The sequence below is a fragment of the Passer domesticus genome, chromosome 3 (genome assembly GCF_036417665.1).
Source record: "Passer domesticus isolate bPasDom1 chromosome 3, bPasDom1.hap1, whole genome shotgun sequence".
NCBI classification, from domain to species: domain Eukaryota; kingdom Metazoa; phylum Chordata; class Aves; order Passeriformes; family Passeridae; genus Passer; species Passer domesticus.
The window spans coordinates 4,402,827-4,422,644 of NC_087476.1; the positions used below are offsets into that span (position 1 = coordinate 4,402,827).

At 40.1% G+C, this 19,818-nt stretch overlaps 1 protein-coding gene and 1 long non-coding RNA gene across 12 annotated transcripts in view; one reads left to right on the plus strand and one right to left on the minus strand.

The window, feature by feature from the left end:
* Nucleotides 1-8,441, plus strand: part of PKHD1 (PKHD1 ciliary IPT domain containing fibrocystin/polyductin) — a 238,684-nt gene extending 230,243 nt beyond the window's left edge. For all 11 annotated transcript variants that reach the window (XM_064411623.1, XM_064411625.1, XM_064411624.1 and 8 more), the window contains 3 exons: nucleotides 2,031-2,186; nucleotides 2,712-2,846; nucleotides 7,373-8,441. In XM_064411623.1, coding sequence (XP_064267693.1) covers nucleotides 2,031-2,186; nucleotides 2,712-2,846; nucleotides 7,373-7,725 — 644 coding nt within the window. In that variant the 3' untranslated portion in view covers nucleotides 7,726-8,441. The remainder of the gene's footprint in view (nucleotides 1-2,030; nucleotides 2,187-2,711; nucleotides 2,847-7,372) is intronic.
* Nucleotides 8,442-15,238: 6,797 nt separating this feature from the next.
* On the minus strand, nucleotides 15,239-19,466 carry LOC135297857 (uncharacterized). The gene is made up of 3 exons (XR_010359774.1): nucleotides 19,344-19,466; nucleotides 17,410-17,510; nucleotides 15,239-15,387 (listed from the first exon to the last, which is right to left on the minus strand). It is a non-coding gene; the product is annotated as an uncharacterized LOC135297857 (long non-coding RNA).
* Nucleotides 19,467-19,818: the final 352 nt, after the last annotated feature.

Below are 19,818 nucleotides of genomic sequence, written 5' to 3' on the forward strand. Positions count from 1 at the left end.
TAACTCCCCTGTGTTGGGAAGAGACACTTTTCAGTAGACCGGGATGCTCAGAGCTCCATCCAGGTTGGCCTTCAACACTTCCAGGGATGGGCCAACCACAGGTTTTCTGGGCAACCTGTGCAGTGTTCAATATCTAATTTAAATCTGCTCTCTTCCAGCTTAAAGCCATTCTCCCCCATGGAGGATGTTTAGAGGTACCAACGTGTACATGTAGCTGATACACCTGTGCAGGTATCACCTGTGTCAATCAGATTATTCCACACTTTTAACGTGCATTGCAAAAGTACACACCAAAGGCACAATGCCTTTTTCTCCTTGTAATTGGGAGCCATGCTGGAGGCAGCACAAAGGTTTTTACACTTCCAGATTCGTACTGAAGAGGTTTACTTTAAGGAATTAAACAATCAAGTAGTAGATGTTTGTGATACATCTTCATGAAGCAGTTGCTCTATGCACCTAGCCTGGCATAATTCACTGTTTGGAGGCAGCTCAGGAGGTGCAGCTGATGTCAAATGCAATAATCCCAAATGTTTTAGTGGTAGCTCCTGGGGAGAGCAGACTATTCATAGCCTTACTGTATCATCCTGCTCCTTGTTTTACAGTAATATTCCCTTCACTGATATGGATCCCAATGGGTTTGATACATCCACTTTCCATTTAAACCAGCAGCATCCTACTCACAAACTATTAGAGTAGTGCAAAACACCTTTAAACACCTGTCTGTGTAGAGTCCTTGATACCTGAGAGATTTCTTCTCTCAGCTGAAGTTCATATGTGTTTGTACCTGCAGGCAGATTTCTCCCAATTGGAACATGCTCCCCACCTTGTTCTGATGCAGCCCAGCTTTGTTCAGGTGGACAACACTGACACAAATCTAATTAGTTTCTGCTAAAAGTACCTACAGCTACTTACCCTGGTCTCCAAGCCTCCATCTGACAGCATTTCTGGTTTTTTTAATGAACTGATGAAAAAAAGGCTTTTAGATTTTTATTAAAAGTGGAACTCAAATAAAAGAAATATCCATCCATCAAAATGTTTAGAATTGTGGGGTTAGGACCAATAATGTGTCAGGTAGTAAGACACATAATGTGTTGATGTGCTAATCCACATCCTTCAAGGTGGTCTACAAAGAGTACCAGGGCCAGTTTCCTAAATTCCTGTGCTTGCCAAGCACATCTGCATTCAGAACTTGTTTTGTAAATTATTTAGGGAATTAAAACCTCTTTGTATTTCAAAAGGGCAGTACTGATCCTCTTCCAGTCCTTGTAACTCAGACCTGACACCCAATGAACTCTTGAACACAGAGACTCTGAGCAATGCCTGGCTTGATTCTGGCATTTAGAGAAAACTTTAGAATCTCTGGGTGCAGAGTATTACCCAGAGCTTCTGTCTTTCAAGAGACTAAATATTTACTGTGTAACAGCAGGGACACTGACATTTTTTATTTATAATGCTCATTATCAACATGGTGGAAAATATTAACAAGTTCATTGGGAGTTCTCTGCATCATGGATTTAATCTTCATGCTGGTGAATATTTCTGGGTTCCCTCTAACTTCTATTGATATGATTCAGGTATAGCCAGTACAAAAAAAAAAAAGTATTAAGAACTGTCTTGTCACAAACAGATTCTGTGGCAGAAAATGTACATGTTTTCTGTAGGGGCTTGATCTGTCTGGCCTCAAAGCAGATGCATTGTGAATGTATTTTCTGAGGTTTGTGTCAGTTAGACAAATTCATAGAAGAAATATTAAGTACCGTTGAATGCAAAGAAGCTGTTTATGCTTCAGAAAGCACTGAAAGCTTGAAACTTAGCTTGTAGAAAAATCATTACATGTTTGGGTTGTCTTGGTACTCAGTCCTAAATAAATATTGTCCATTAATGTTGGTTCTGTCTGAAGATGGATTTATGGTTTGTCCCTGAATGCGTCTTTACCAGTGGCATCCCTGTTAAAAAGCTATAGAGTGGTGTTTTAGCTGTGAAATTGCTGTCCTTGCTTTTGTAACAACCTGACTGCTTTAAATTCTCAGGGGTAAAGTTCACTGTGCTGTCTCAGCCATTTGCCACCTTCCCTGTGCCCATGAGAGCCAGGGCCAGCATGATCCTCGTTGTCATACTGGGCTCAGCAGCATCTGCATTCATCATCCTTCTTTCATTCTGCTGGTTCAGGAAGAGCAAAAGCAACAGTAAGTTGGAAATATCCACAAAATTTTATACTTGCACACTCCTTGTTTCATTTAACAAATACCCAGAGTGGCCACAATGGGTTTCAGACAATAGAGCTCAGAAAAAGCTCTGGGATGTTCAGTAATTAGGATATAATTTGTAGTTTATGCACAGACAAGAGCTGGGCTTCAATAATCAATGTGGTTCCCTTCCAACTCAGAATATTCCATGATTCTATGATAGTTCAAGGTTATACAGTTTTATGCCTATAAAAGGTATCTGAATCCAGACAGATATTATAAAAAGTTTCTTCTAGGAAAGGCTTTTTAAGCACTGGAGCAGTCTGCCCAGGGCAGTGGTGAAGTCACCATCCCTGGAAGTGTTCAAAGGTGTGTGGACACAGCATTTGGTGGCATATATATATATATATATCCAAGCAATATTCTACTATATATTCAACAATATGTTCAATTTTTCCTTGATTTAATAATTTCTGCTGAGCAGAGGATGCACTGAGGGTGATGAGATTGTGTGTTTCATTGCAGAAACGAGGACTGAACAGCCTCATCTCCCACGGGACAGCATCAAGAGACCCAGGGAGCAAGCACAGCCTCCTGCAGCTCCCACCAAGCCTTGCTACCATCAAGGACCAACCAAAAGTGGAGTGTCTGTAGCAGGAGGTGAGACTGCAATTCATAAATTATTGAATACCAAGAGTCAGTTTATGTATTCTTACATGTTCAGATGTTCCCTGGGAAGTGATGGAGTCACCATCACTGCAAGTGTTCAAAAAATATGTGGGATGTGGCAGCTGTGGAGAGGTTTAATGGTGAGTACAGTGATGCTGCCTTGGTGGTTGGACACAAGGATCTAAAAGTTTTTTTTCCACCTTCAGTGATTCTATGATTTTATAGGTTTGTATAGGATCGATGGTGCATTCCCAAAAAGTCTATCTCTTTATTGCCTACTCCTTCTCTTCCCTGATTTTTTTCTGTTTGTCATTTCATCACCTTTAACACAAATGGGGTGAATTCCCAGCTACACTGAAGGCAGCAGCATAATCCCACTTATGGTCATGCTGTGATCCTTGGGGTGTCTTGTGCAGGGACAGGGCCTGGATTTCAGTGATCCTTTTGAGTTTCTTCCCCACAATCCAGGATATTTTATGATTCAATGAGCCCATGATTTCTCCCAATGTTTTTGGAGTAGGGCAGGGACCAATGCTCCTGGTGTCCCCACATGCCTGGAGGAGCAGGGATCCCCCCTGCCCACATCTCCACGTGCTGGAGTGGGATCAAAAGCTCTGGGCAGTTTGCAGGCTGTGAAGGACTGTGAGTTACATTGGAGGTAAGAAACCCACCCAGGGCTCATTTGCACTGTCCTGTGAGTCCAACCCAGCAGCCCAAAGCAGCTCCATTCCCACCCACCCCACCCTGTGTCCCACTTTATTCCCCAGGGTCCTGCCACAAACATCCCTTTCCCGCACACCTCCTCGAGACTTGTCCTTTCATCATCTTCTGATCAAACCCGACTCCTTCTGAGGTCACAGAAAAGCAGACAGCCTCGGGGGCATGTGGCTGGCAGCACAAAGCACCGGCTTCCCTTTCTGCAAGTGTGAAATGTTCTTACAGTAGTTGAGGGCTTTTTTTTTTTTTTAATCTCACCTGCCAACAGCACAGATCTAAGGGCATTCGGGTAACCCTGATGAACCCCCATTTACTCTGTTTTGGGAATTTCTTTTTCCTCCTCCTTACTGAAGCCTGTGGATTACATAAGAGGCAGGAAGAGGCGAGCTGGAGTTTTATCTCCTTTTAATTAGTGTCTATCACAAAAGCAGAGGGAGAGAGAGAAGGAGAGAGGAAATTCTGCAGTTTATGTGTTTTGATATTTGCCATACTCTTCCAAAACACAGCATTCAGCTGTGTGCCTTAGGACACATATCTGCTATAAATTCATTTTTTATCTAATTTGTCTGAGATCTAAGCTTCCTGTGGAGGTCTGAGATCAAAGGATCTGATTCTGTCTGATGTCGGCTCTGACACATAATGCGTGCTGACTTAGTTCTGTCTATAAACTCGCAGTGGGAGGCTGCCACTCTCCCTTGGCACCTTTACATAGTGAACTTTCATTTTGGCTGGGGAGGCTGACAGGTACAGCGTTGATTTGAGCCGTCGCGTAAATAATTCATGGAAAGGATTTTTTTGTCAGAAAAAGGCAATCTAGCCACTTAGAGTCTTTTAGGAATAGTTGCAAGACAAAAAGATTCCCCAATATGTTCAAATCTAAACAAGGATAACAATATCTTAAGTGAATTTAATACATATGACTTGGAAATGTCTAATGTTTGATTCCCCCCTATTTAAAGTGCTGTTGGTTTTGGAGAGAGAGAGAAGAAATCAAAGCTGCACTCTTTTTGTTTAGTTTCTGCTTTGTAGCTCTTCCCCTCATAAGAAATACTGCTTTTCTAATACAATTAAGTGTTCAGGGCCTTTATTTATTAATCACCACAAGTAAGACTTGCAAAAACAGAGATTTTCTCTGGTGGGTGCTTCTGGAGTGCAAAGTTCAATGGATCAAGGGCCCTGGATATTGTACCAAGAGGAGCAGCTGAGGATGAAGATGAGGAAGAAAACAATATTCACAGCTATGCAGTATAGCAGGCAGAAGGGATCGAGATATTGCCTTGCCCAACCTTTGTCTAACCAGAAAAATCTCCTTAGGTATTTGTAATTATCTCTCATGATGGACTAAGGCACTGTTAACAGAATGCACCCGGAGGTGCAGGAACATATTGTTTCTTTTTACTTCTTGCAATTTATTCTGGTGGTTCAACAACTTCTACAACTTACATTTCCAGCTTCAATTTTCTGTCCTTTCCCTGAACCTTTTTGGAATGGTACCTGAGTGATTCTTATTCTTGGAACTCCTTGGATGTCTTCAGCTAGAAATCAGTCTGTGTTCCTGAAAAGTTATCCCAGTCTGTAAACTGGGTCTCCCCTTCTGGCTCCCAGCTTGCTCAGATCAGCTTCTCCTCCTTCCTTTCTACAGTTTGCCATTATCCCTTTGTTTTAGAAAATTTCATCAGAATCAGTTTCAGTTTAAATTCCAAATCACCAGTGGGTACACTGAGTATCTTCCATTTCAGTGGTAGAGTCTGGTACTGCCACAAATCCCTGAGAATTATTTCCCATATATAATTTCTGCCTGAGCTCTGTTAGCTGGTACTTAATCCAGTTAATCATATGCTTTCATGATATTGAATAGCTTGTATTTAATGTTTAAAAATCAGGAATTTCAAGGCAGTACTTCATCCTTGAAACTGCTTCTATCCAGAAATCTTGTAGCCTCCTCCACTGATTCAAACTTGCTTGAAAACCTTTTTTCCACTGTTGATAATGGCACCTTTGAAGATGAGAGAGTCAATAAATCTCCAGAACTAACATGAAGCTTTGGTATAAGAGATCATGACCTTATTATCTTGTTTATGTGTCTAAAGAGGAAAATTGAACCTGGTGATGTATGTAATTTGTACCTAAAATCAGCCGACTACCTAGAGTTAAAGCCAGCTTAAGAAGGAAAAATGCTAAACATAATAATATGTCTGACTGCTGAAGTTTTGGAAACAACTTTCTGGTGGATTTCCAAGAGGTACAACACTGAAATTTAAATTTATGAGTGTAAAAGTTGAAAAAAACAGCACCATCCTTTAATAGAACCCAAGCATAAAGCCATTGCCAGGACTGGCAGAGTTCAGGTTGGTCAAGGAGTGTCTGCACAACCTTTCTGATATCTGATTTAATTTTAGATGGTTTTGTGAGAAGCAGGAGTGGTACTCAATGACCCTTTATGGATCCCTTCCCATTTGAGATATTCTGTGGTTCAGCAAATATAGTTTCAATTAATGAGTTACAGGAAATGCAGAAGAAAATGAATCTGAGCAGCCATGAGGCTGAATGTCACAGGCTGTTAAGGGATATACTGAAAGGACAAACCTAAAACATCAGAAGTGGTCATAACACATTTTCTGACATTATTTGTGCTAAGGACCTACAATGTGTGTTGATAAATGGACTAAAAAAATCTGATTTTGTCCACTCACACATGACATATTGGCCAGGACTAGTTCTGGATTTGGAATGAGTATTAAATGTTTGGATGTGGGCTGATGGCTTTTTTTTTTTTTTCATGGTGGGAGGGAGAGGATTACAGGAAAATTATAAATGTGTTTAGCATCCATATGAAGCTACAAATTAAGCTGCCAATCATGGCACACTCTGACAGCTCAGAAATTATCTACTATGTCACTAGAAGTGACCCTGCCTCTGTTATTGACAACTATTTGATAGATAAGGATGTAAACATTTCCACATGAAAAATGTATAGTGTATATTTTCCTTTTCCTTCATTTTTTTCTATGTCATTTTTAAAAAACATCATTGCAGGTTACAGGCTCTGCCTTGAGTAGGACTCAAATGTCAGAAAGACAAAGTTCTACCTTAAGTTACAGCTTGTTTCAGAGAGGCATGATGTATTTTATGGGTGTGTATTATTAAAATATTATCAGTCTTAGCAATACATAGCTTACTAAGAAACTATATTCTATACAATTGATTATTAAACACTTATTTAAAATTTTCTAAATGTTGGAGATGCTCTAGCAGCTGTTAGTGTGTCAATAAGCACAAACCCAGCTGGTTTGTTGGTTTTTATTTATTTGTGAAAATAGCTAATTGTTGTTTGGCTTTGCCAATTTATTTCTGTCAAACTGAAATGTATGGCCACTGAAACTATTTCTATAACAGTAACTGCTTTTCAATTAATCATAGAATTATTTGGTTTGGGTTGGAAGAGACTTTAATAATCACCTACTTCCTCCCACCCTGGGTGGGCACACCTTCCACTATCCCAGGTTGTTCCAAGCCCCTTCCAACACTTCCAGGGATGGGGCAGCCACAGCTTCCCTGGACAGGGCCTCGCCACCCTCACAGGGAAGGATTTTTTCCTAATCTCTAACTTAAATCTCTCCTGTCCAGTTTAAAACTCTTCCCCCTTGTCCTGTCATTGTCCACCCGCCCAGATCAAATGGAGAAAAAAATTAAAAAATTTATTGGTGTTTTTAACACACAATAAAGGGATAAAAGGATAATGTACATGGAAGTGGGGTCTTAAAATTATTGCAAGAAACAAACAAGTCTTGTTTTCACAGAGATGGAAGGAAGTGGAGCAGTGGGAGCTGCCACAGGACATGCAGAGGAGCTGAACCTGCAGCCCAGTGAAACCAAGTCAGCAAGAAAGCCAAGCACTGTCCAGCCCAAGACAGGGGACAGACACACCTTTCCCTCAGCCAGGAAAAGTGACAGTCACCAACAGCCCCATGAAGGAAGAGCTCCTGGTGACTCTGAGGAGCTTCAGCAGCCAGCAGTCCCGGGGTGCTCCAGCCAGGAGGAAATGCCCCAACTTTCAGCGGGGTACAGCCAGGAAGGAGAGAAGCCCGACAGAATTCCCCAACCCCAGAACGATGTCAGAGAATGTGTGGCCATGGTGGCAGCAGAGGGGTGAGGCAGTGAGAGGGGGTGAAGCACCGTGGTCCCTGTGGGGCTGAGCCTTTTGCCTCTGTGCTGAGAGAAAACCCTACAGGTATTGGGATGGGCGACCACGTGGCCACGTGGGCAAGTGAGCCTGCAGCCAACTGTGAGGCTTTTTGATGCTGACCTCTCTTGGCTTCCAAAATGGGGTGGGGGCATCCAAACTGCCCTTTTAGAACACTTTTTCTGACTCCAAAACTCTCTCCAGGAGTTGTTTTGGGGAGTGCTTATGGGATCAAAAGCAGTCAAGGATCAGCCTAACAACTCAACAGGGTTTCTGGCACTACGATGTTCTAGCATGGATGTAGTGTTAGTGTCTTGAGTATTGCTGGTGAATATCAATATATGTAAATATATATACATTTACCATTTCTTCCAGCCATGCTTTTGGTTTCATTCAAAGAACCTTAGTATGTACACCTTTTTTTACATTTGTTCCTATTTCTTACATTTATTCATTGTGGCTTGAGTAAGTGCTTCCATAGTGTTCTACTTAAACCTATGTTTTGTTTTATTTTATTTTGTTTGTGGTTTTTTTTGTTTGTTTGCTTGTTTGTTTGTTTAGATTAAAGTGTTTTACTGAGTAAATCTTCACCATATCATTGTTTTCTGACACCTTTAAATCACTGACTTGTTATGAACACTACTCTTTATGGATGATAATAATAATAATAATGCTGGTATTCTTCAGTTCCTCTGTGCTTTGCTTTACTGAGCTGGAAGATGAGGAACTTTATTATACCTTCTCTGTACCATAAAATTGTTGGTTGTAAGGTGTCTTGGTAGCACCAGATAAAATTTATAATCCTTTGGAGAAAAAACCTACTTAATCAGGAATATGAGATTTCTGGCGAGATCAGCAGTGGAAGAGAAGGTGAGAAACCTTGGTTTGGAAAAATCTCAAACAAAACACAAACCAGTTCTCTTCAAGCTGAAGGAGTTAAGGTGCAGATTCTGATCAAGCTGCTCAGTTTCCTGGGCACAAAAATAGATTCTCCATCTTCAGCTTCTGCACTATGTTGTCTTTATAATCATAATTTGGGGGTGAAATTAGACTCTCTGCACACTGAGCCAGGGTTCTTGCTGAGTGAACAGGAATTGTTCTGGTTTAAGACACATGTGGATGAAGACCTTATTAAGTGCAATGGATCAGCCTTTCTGACCTCTTCCATGGTATAGAAAAGCCATTTATTACATTATTTTCTGCAGAGGCCAAAATATTGTTATTGGGTAGATCGCTATGGATCACAATTCAGGGTCTCAATAAAAAGTTATAGCTGTCAAAGACATCCATGTCTGGTGAAATTATTGGGAAACTCTTTGTTTTCTCCATAGCTGCTACATGGCAGTAGAGCCTTCTCTCTCTACAGAAATACAATTCATCCATTCCATGAATTCTATTTCCCTTCAGTGTTTCCACTTCCAATAAGTTATTCCATCATATCCAACCAGTATAAAAGAAAATAATATATAATTACACATGTCAAAATGCCAGAAAATATCATTGAATTAGTTGTATGAAAATACAATGCAAAAAAGAATTTTTTTGGGGAAAAAAATTATATACTGGAAATAGTTAAGGGTTTAAATTAATCCTTTAGTTCATAATCCTTGAATTTTATCCATACTTTGTAGAATAAGTAATATCTTGTATAGCTGGGCCTCTAAAATAATTAACAGGGCTAAAAGTCTTTAACTGCAGCATTTTCAGCTGCGTGAATGGCGGCACATGGGAAAGAAGTGGGGACAAAGCAAAAAAAACACAGTGAAAAATGGGTGCAAACATGCAGCAAATCCTGAATAAGTAATACATGTAGGGGATCTTGTGTATCACAAAAAACAAACAAACAATAAAACAAAACAAAACAAAACCACAACGCTGTAGTGATCGGAGAGAAAGATGTGAATGAGACTCAGTGATTGAAGAGGCTGAAGCCATTTCATGTCTAAACATAAACTTACTTCTTTTCCTAAAATAACTGGGTTTATGCTGAGTGCAACAGCAATTGGATGAAATGGGATCCTTCTGCTTTGTGGCGGAGGAAGATCCAGATTTATTTTGAAATATTTTCCATATATGTTTTCCATGAGACTGAGTTAAACACTCACTCTTAATGGAACTGTGTGATTAGATGGGAAGTTGTGGCTGCTGCATCCCTGGAAGTGTCCAAGGCCAGGCTGGATGGGGCTTGGAGCAGCCTGGGATAGAGGAAGATATCCCCACCCATGTCAGGGGCTGGAGCCGGGGCATCTTTAAGGTCCCTTCAATCCCAACCCATTCTGTGGTGAACAACCCCACCCAGGCTGCTACAGAATGTCCTGGGCAAGGCAAAGAAGAGAAGAAATGTTTCATATCCCAAGCCAAAAACCTCATTTTCCAGTATTTTGAGTGCCAGTTTGTGCTGAGGGGCACTTGTTGTCATTGCTGTGCTGTGGTCAGTACTTTTGGTGATCCTCCTCAACCTTTGCTTCGAGTTCTTCTTAATCCTTACACTGCAATTAGGACAACAGTTGTCTCCACCTTTGCATGGGTGTTTTATGGATAAATTTGTGACATTCTGCATTCCAAAACCCGGGGTGGGGCCAGGGTAGGGATGCAGTGGGAGGAGGAGGATGAAGAATCCACAGTGTGGTGTGTGGGTTAGCCATGATATCACAGGGGATGTGGTGCCTTCACACCTGGGCTTATCCAAGCCCTCTGGCTCAGCTCAGGGCATTCAGCTGCTGTCAAAGTCCAGCTTCTGGGAGGACATGGAGGGACAGCAAGCAGGATTTCAGCTTGGATTTTGGAAGGAGCCCGTGGGGATATGATGGCAGAGATTCAAGCTCCAGCATAGCCCACACTCAAACCATCTCTGTGAGGGACACAAAATATTTCCAGCAAATCTACTTGGGTTTAACAAAGTGTGACTTCCCCACACTGGATGTGAAGGAAGCCTTCAAAGTACAGGAAAAATTGATAAAAAAGTCTCTGGATCTGCCTGTGGAGATCCATCCTCTGAGGCCTCAAGTCTTTCTGGACAGTCATGTTAAATGTCAGTGAAATTTGACAAGTTTGGCTCTACTCAAGCCAATGGCAAAAATTTCATTAAGTTTGCTGGATTTGGGATTTCCGCCTGGTAACCTTTTTCTGTAGTCCCATCTACAATACCTCTGAGTTCCTTTATTGATATAAATAAGAATATAGCTGAAAGGATGCCTTACTTTTAACCAAGCTCTCCAGGATTTCTGAATTGCTAGACAATGTATGGTCAAAATTATTCTTCTTCCTTTTTTTTTTTCTCCCTATTTTGTGGGGGTGATATTTTTTCCCTCTTATGTCTGAAGTAGAGGAGTGCATTACAGACAAATTTGCCTAAGGCTTTGGGCCAGAGCTGATGAGACTTCACAAAGATACAGGAACAGGCACATGGATAGGAAAAAGAAAGCCTGTGAAAAATTAAAATGACAAGCCTGGTTAGGGAGCAGAGATAACTGGTGATGTAGTAAAATTAATTACAGTCTGGGTTGAAGAAATTGTGTGCCTAAGACAAAATTAAAAAAAAAAAAAAAAGAAAGAAAAACCAAATAACAGCAATGAGATTATAAACCTTTTGATCATCTCTATATGGTATAACTTCCAGTCCCTATTTATTATGGTATTTATTATGGCATTTATTTCTATAGCATGAGAGGTATAAATGGCAAATAAAGGAGGCAAGTGTCCAGTCAGAAGGTTTTTCTCTGAGCTCCTGACTCTGCAAGGAATAACCTTATTAACAGTGAATTGCTCTCAAAAATATCTTCACTGGACTAGGAACTGTGAGAGGAAAAATACCTTCAGTGGATCAAGGAAGCTGCATGATGCAACACTCCAAGGGTGATTATGAACATATTGATTATCCAGATTCGCAGGTTTTTAGATATAATTTTTTGCAGTCATTATGCATTTGTCAGAATGTGAAATAATTCCAGCTTTCTACCTACTGAAATGTGGGAAATGCTGGGTGATAATTTGTCAGGCAGCATTATTTTGCAAGAACAAAAACCTGATGTCCCAAAGGATGCTTTCAAGATTCTGAAACACACCAGCAGGGTGGGATTTCTCTGGTGCATATAAGGACTGTGTTTTTGGGGCAGTGGGGATGGGAGGTAGGTGCTACCTGAGGCACAAACTTCCCATACTGGGTGACATTATGGGCTGCAGGGGGGGACACTAAATCTCCAAGAAGTCTGAGGCCAACCTTGGAAGAACCTTTGAGAAGTACCAGAGCCTCTTTTCCCTAGCTCAAACCTCTGTGTGCAGGGCTGGAGCTGCCAAGGAACTGCCAACAACCTTTTCTCCTCTCACCAAGGCATTTCAAATTTTCAATTTTCATAGAACAAAAAGTGAACTACAATGACTCTGCCATTAGCCAGTTTTCCAAAAAATAAAATAAAAAGACACAGAGAAAATTCTATTTTTTAATGGAAGTTGAAATGTCTGTTGGAGGAGGATCATTTGGGGAGGTATTTATGCTCTCCTTTTGCTTTCTTTTTCTTTTCTTTCCTCTTTTCTTTCACAAAGAGGACAAAAACAATGGGGAAGAATGAACAAAGAGAAAAATAAAAGTAGTTTTGAAGTAAGGCCATGGCAGAAAGCTGCACATAGGCAAAGTCAGCCTCTGAACAGTTTCCATATTGTATTAGACCTGAGGGCTGCCAGCGTTGGATACTTGGAGACAAATATGAGAAAAAGGAAAATATGAAATTAACACTCCCTGGATTTTATTTTTAGCAAGAAGAGACTTCTGGGATTGTTGGTTGCTCCTAATGACTTGTTATCCCTGGACATTTTATATAATTGCAGCATTAATATAATGTTAAACTGAATTATCTACATCCTGTGGGGGGAGGGGAAAAAAACAGAAGAAAAAAAATAAGGAAAAAAGAAAAGTTAAAAAAAAAATTCTGTTTTTATTTTAAGTGTTCTGCATGGTATTTCCAGGTTTTTGTTTTGCTGTTTTTGGGGGGGTTTTTTGCATTAGAAATAGGGAGTAATACTTATTCACCTTGCTTTCCAGATGTACCACGCATCCTTCATCACTTTCCAAGTCCTGCGGGAGTCCTGTGGGATTCAGGCACCTGACTTAAAATTCAGCTGAACAGATAAAGGGTAATACAGAAAGGGAAAGAGAATATTTATACTCAATCCTCCTGCAAAAAACCTTCTTGATTTGGGCAGTTAAACCTGTGGCATGTTGGTGCTGACTGGGATCCTGACCTTTGGTCCTCAATTAGAAGCCCAGAGTCAGGAGGAAAAAAATCCAAACCGGGGTAAAAAGGCTAAATAATAAACCCATAAACTTTAATTTTGGGAAAGAAGAGGAACAGAAAGCAGTGACAGAGCCAAGACAGAGGAGTGAGAAAGGGTTTCTGGAGCAGCTCTGTGAAGGATGGACTCAAGCCAGGTCAGCCTGGGTTTGCCAGAGGCAGGAGCTGCACACAAGCTGAGCACAGGACAGCACCTAAATTCCCTGCTGCTTTGGGAGAGGGTCATTTCCCAGTGGTTCATTTTCCATACCTGTGGGTTGGATTGATTTGTGCTTTTTCTCCTGATGCACCTCTCTGTTCCAAAGTACATTAAAGATGAAGCTGGTGCCAAGCCTTGCAGCCGTCAAAGGGAGTGATGTTAAAAATATCCCACCCTTGCTCTCCCTCCCCAGACTGTCTCTCCGTGTCTAGGTGCTGACAAAAGTTATTTGTCGTATTCCCTTCATTTGGTGAGTGACAGGAGACTGGTGTCAAGTGAGAAAATGAAATGTAAATTTTATTAAACACCTTCTCATCTCTGTGTATCAATCCAGATTCCAGCCTAACACAGCAAATCAAATCCTGTCTTCACCAGGCCTGAGGGCACACAAAGAATCATTTCTCCTTAATACCATTCCATCCTAGTAAAATATTTTTCTGTTTAGTAAATGAAAATTTAAAATGCAAACCCTATTTTAATCCCAGAGAAAAGATGTGCATTGCAGGGAGAGGGATGCTGCATTTTGTTCTGTTCTGCCTTGTGCTTTCTTCTGTTTTCAGACACACAAATGATGATTAGCTGAAGCAAAAATTACAACTCCCTTTTAAGGCTTGCCCATTGGGACTTTTTATCTTCATGTCCACCACTAGGCTTAGAAGCTTACTAGTCCAGAGATGATTCAGTATCCACTTGTTTAATGTACAATTGCATGGTAGATTATATGATGTCCTGGTGACTAAAACACTATTCCCAAGTGAACAGCATCACAATTTCATTGCTGTGGGTCTTAGTACCTCTACTTCTTTGAAAATGAGACTTTTGCTCCACTGTGAGCAGTAAAATTGTCAGCAAAGGAAACTTCTGCTGAGCAAAATCATGGCTGATTTGGGTCTTAATATTCACAGGCAGAGCATAAAATAATTGGTTTTCTTTGGTAATGGGGAAGATATTTATGGCTATTTATGTGTAGAGTTTGACATTGGGATGGAGATAATACATACAGGAGATAAACCCTGAACACCACACAAATTTTTCTGTACTCCCAAGAGGTGGTGCTGGAGAATATGTCCAAAGAAGTTGGGGACTCCCCATCCCTGGAAGTGTTCAAGACTGTGTTGGATGGGGTTTTGAACAACCTGGTCTAGTAGAAGGTCTCCCTGCCCATGGCAGGGGAATGGAATGACATAAGCTTTAAGGTTACTTCCAACTCAAAGCATTCCATGATTCCATGATTCTGTGAATATTTTTATTGAGGCCACTGATTAACCAACCCACTTACCTTACATCTATATTCATTACCACTAAATGTTAAAAGTTACATGTCTAGACTGACTTTACTCTCTCCTGTTTGTGGGTAATATCAGATATGGATCCAGGAGGGTGCTGCTGTTCATTTTTCATGCACAGCTATTTGCAGGACAGGCTGAATCATCCTGTGCCTTTTTCTCTGTAGGTGTTGCCTGAATAACTTAAATGACATAGTTGACTTTCAGCCTTGTCCAGCATTCATTTTCATCTTAAGCCAGCTCAGCACTTAGTTCCAGTGCAGTCTTTCACTGATCAGTCTGAAACCCAACATGAGTTATTTTCTGATGGAAAAAGTGCAGAAGCTCTGCAAAATAAGAGGTCTAGTGGTAATTTTACCCACTGAAAGTTGTTGCCTGTTATTCCATTGTCCCTATTAGCAGGACCTCCTCCAGTACCAGCTTATCTTGGAGATGGGGGTCCTGGAATTGCCTGATTTTCCCACCTAAAGCAGTCCTAAGAGTATACAGGAATTCAGGGCTTCAGCCTTCTCACAGACCCAGGAGCCAGCCAGGTCAGTCAGAGTTCCCATCTTGCAGATCTTCCAAGAAATGCCTACAGCACCTCATTTGAAGGAGGCTAAGGTATAGATTGTCCCCAAAAATTTGGGCAAAAATTTCTAAATAAAGCTGAATTACTTGAAAACTCTTATTTTAAATATTTTTATTTAAAATTTTTGACATCTCTGGTATTCTGTTTTAAATTCAAATTTTCTCTTCCAAGAGAAATAGACTCCTGCTTTTCCCAGCATCTCTAGGAGGGAAAGCCATGCTCTTGGCCATGATTCAGGGATAGATGACACGAAGCAGGGAAGAGTTAAGCCTCTCACTAAAGCTTGCACTAGGAAAAAGTAGAAAAGAAATAAGAAAAAAACACTCATTTCCTTTGGCTAAATGTCCTGAGACAGATTCACTAGCATTTTGGTTATCTAAGCCTGTTTCAGAGAGGAAAATGAAGACAACACTGAAAAAGTAATGCAGGGCAAGACTTGCAGCTTATGAATTAGGCTGGATATCAGCTGTCCTCAGTTCAAGTCTGCATCCTGCCACCAATTCCCCTCTCTGACCTTAGGCCACTCATTTAATGTCTCTGCCCCTCAGCTCCTCACGTGCAAAATGAGAATGCTAATGCAGCTTTGCTCCCTCCCTCAGCCCACTCTGCCCACTCAGGCTTCAGGCTGCACTGAGGCTCTTTCTAATTAATTATTTTCCAAAAGTGCAGCTCCGTCCTCGCTTCCCAGTTGTCATTGAAACCATCCTTGAAACAAAAAGGTAAAAGTGAAAGTAGTAATAGTGATGATAATAATAGAGATAGGAACAGAATTAGATTTAGAAATAGTAAAAGTAGAAATAGAAGAAATAGAAATAGAAATAGAAATAGAAATAGAAATAGAAATAGAAATAGAAATAGAAATAGAAATAGAAATAGAAATAGAAATAGAAATAATGATATATTGAAGAAAATTATAGTAATAGTGGTAGTAATAGGGATAGGTATAGAGGTAGATTTAGAAAAAGAAATAGAAGTAAAAAGTAGAAATAGAAATAAGAAATAGAAATAGAAATAAGAAAGATAAATTAAATAGAAATAGAAATAAGAAACAATAGTGATATGTTGGAGAAAACGATAGTAATAGTGGTAGTAATAGGGATGGATATAGAGATAGAAATAGATTTAAGAAAAGAAATAGAAGTAAAAAGTAGAAATAGAAATAAAAATAGAAATAAGAAATAGAAATTAAAAAATGGAAATAGAAATAGAAATAGAAATAAAAATAATAGAAATAGAAATAGAAATAGAAATAGAAATAGAAATAGAAATAAGAAATATAAGTGGAAATAGAAATAATAGCGATATGTTGGAGAAAACGATAGTAATAGTGGTAGTAATAGGGATAGATATAGAGATAGAAGTAGATTTAGAAAAAGAAATAGAAGGAAAAAGTAGAAATAGAAATAGAAAGAAATAGAAATAATAATGGAAATATAAATAGTAGTAGTGATAGTGTCAGAGAAAGATGATAATAGTGATAGTAGTAGGGATAGATATGGAGATTGAAATAGATTTAGAAGCAAAACTGATAATAGAAATAAAAGTAGAAATAGAAATAGAATTAATAAAAGCACCTAAACTGGTTTCATTTGTGAGGTGTTGAGGGTTAAAGAGAAGAAAAAAAGGAAAGGAAAAGTGCAGTGCGTGCAGAGGAGCTGTCATGTCACACAAATTGTCAGCTTCCCTACTATCACCAATCCCTCCTCCGCCTCACCCAGTTAAATTCTCCCTGCCTGCAGGGAGGCAGCTCTGGGGCTCGGCTGCAGCTCCATCCACACCGGAGATCACTCATTTCACACTGCCACTGGGCTTCCTCACTATTCTAATACAGAACCCATTGCACACTATGACTAATAATGTTGGCTGTATGAAAGAATTATTTATATAGAGACTGAGAAAGGCCTCCTTGGATTTCCAGACAGGACAGTCTTGATTTGGAGAGAGCAAAGCATAAAATAACTCCAGGGCCATTTCAGGCTGCCAGAGTCTCCAGGAGACAAGCTGACAATTGGTGCTTGAATTTGAAGCTGTGGATGTGTGTGCTGGGGTAAAGCCTCTTCCCTCATACCCTGGAGTCCCCTATCCTCAGAAATAAAGAAGGGACATATAGGGAATGCCAGTCAACACAGGCTTATGGAAAATAGATCCTGCCAAACTAAATTGAGAGCTCTTTTTCTGATGAGATTACAAGTTCAGTTGATAAAGACAGCAATATTCAAGCAATAGGCATCTGTGAGGAATTTGACTTGCTACACTATGACCTCTTGATTAGAGAACTAGGGAAAAATGCACAAAATTAACATGATGCACCTTAAGTGGATTAAAAATAGGCTGAGAGCATCAAAGTCTGTTCACAGAAGTCACAGCTGAGCAGGTCTGTTTGTAGTCTGGTCACAGACGCATCAGATTATCTATAAATAAAAAAGTTTAACTAAAAGTTGCCATTCAGGCTATTGGTGATTGATTCTCCATCTCTCAGAGGATGATAAATAATATAAGAGGACAGATCCCTTATGTTGTGTGACCAGAGGATCAGCCACATGTGGATGCCCCATTCCTGGAATTGTTCAAGACCGGGTTGGACAGAGCTTGAAACAACCTCGTCTAGTGAAAGGTGTCCCTGCACATGGCAGGGGGCTGGAATGAGATCTTTAAAGTCCCTTCCAACCAAAACCATTCCAGGATTTTATGAAATGAGGTACATTTTATTATGACAGAAAAATTATACTTAAGGTTATGCCTGGATTTACTAGGCATTACTTCTGTTCTGACAGCCTGTGACTGAGAACAGCTTCTCATCATTATAGATAATCACTAACAATTATTTTTGTCAGGATAAAAATCTTACAAATGAGCTAATGTTATTTTTCTCCATAGACAGAAAGATTTTAAATAAGAAGAGGTTGCTTTTATTCTAGGAATGTCACTGCTTTTAGTTTAGGTGTCTGCAGTAGCAGAAGTAGTTTAGAATTTTGTATAGGGTTCACAAAGGAAACAGACGAGGAAAATACTTTGCTTGGCAGAAAAGAAGGAATTTTGAACAGGCTGAAAATCAAAACATTAATGGTGGGGAACTCAAAAGAAAAAAGAGAGAATGTGTACAAGCTCATCCCTCATCCTGGGAAAGGTGTTACAGGTGGCAATGCCACATCCTGTGACAGCAAGAGGAAGGAAAGGAGCAGGGCAACAAGGAACATCTCTGACACCTCCAGTCCTCTTTGTTCATTCAGAAGTGTTTCAACCCTCTAATATTAAGAAAATTCCCATACAATTGAATCTTTCTGCTTGATTGTGTCATTGTGCAAAGCTTTTGAAAAGTAATCTTTGAAAGCTCTGACTCCATCGTCAGGAACCTAAGCCGTGTTTTTCTAATGAATTTCAGGATCTGCTCCTCAAAGCATTCCCCTCAATGTGAGAGAAGTTTCCAGTGAAAAATAATGGTGCAGCAGCACCCAAAGTCCATCCAAGTCTGTGAGGTCCATTTTCCAGACATGTAGGGGTCTACAGGGGGTTCTGTATAGACACATAGATTCTGAAAGGTAAATGTGGTTTATTTACTGCATCTATTCATACAAACCTGCTTTCAAAACCACAGAATCATTAAATCATATAGTACAGTTCAGTAACTCCAAAAATTCTGCTTCAAGTAACTTTTAACTTTTGCAAAGTTTGTGAGGACAATGCATTCTGCATGGATCATTTTAATGGCAGAATGAAAATCTTGAATTTGGGTGTAAACTTGCTTTTCAGATAAACTCCAGCTCTCATCTGTGCAAATGGACAAAAATTGGAAAGGATCACTTGCATTAAGCCACCAAACTCCTCCTCTGTTCTACCAAGCGACGACACATATAAGCTCATTAATATTGCTTAATAAAAGAGGCATGTTACAAGGATGATTACAGATTAGAATCACATTCCTGTGCTAAGATTGCTGCTGAGGCTAAGCTAGTACTGCTCTGATCTTAATCACCATAGATATTTCAGAAATAAAAAAAGCAAAAAAAACCCAAACAAACCAAATCAACAAGACTATCCTTTAAAACCACTGCACATATTCTCCTCACACCTCTCAGGATGTTTGCTTTGGTGAGGCAAATATCCTTCATCTCAAGGTTTATTTATTGGTTTATAATATTCCTGGGTTGCATAATAGAGAGATGTCTACTAATACTCTAGAGAAAGAGGGATTTCTCATGAATTTTATACACATAATTTCCTCTGGGAAGTGCTGAGTATGATACCTTCTGAAGGACTCTGTGGAAAATTCATGCAAATAAGAGAAAATGGATTCATGGCTCGAGCCTGCAGTTATCTTGTGAGCAGGGTTTTGTGAAAGGAAAGCACTGAGGGCTGAAAATGTGGACCTTTTCTTTGCACACAATGGGCTGTGGTGCATTACAAGGACTCACTGCTGCTGCTCATGAGGTCACTGATCAGGGCACTCTCAGAGATAAAATCCTGCCTCCTTGACACCTTGTGAAAGACTCCCCTGCACCTTGCAATGGTGAAAGTGGGTTTATTTTGGACTAACAACAGAAGGACCTTCCAGCAGACCCATGACCATGAGCACTCTGCCTATTCCTGCTGTTCAGGGGACTATGAAATTTGGTGTATAATTATACTGATCTCTCAGTGCTGCTTCCTGAGCTTGCATCTCCATGACCCAACACATTTGAAAGCTTCAGGACTTGCTCCATTCACACCTTGCCTGCTTGG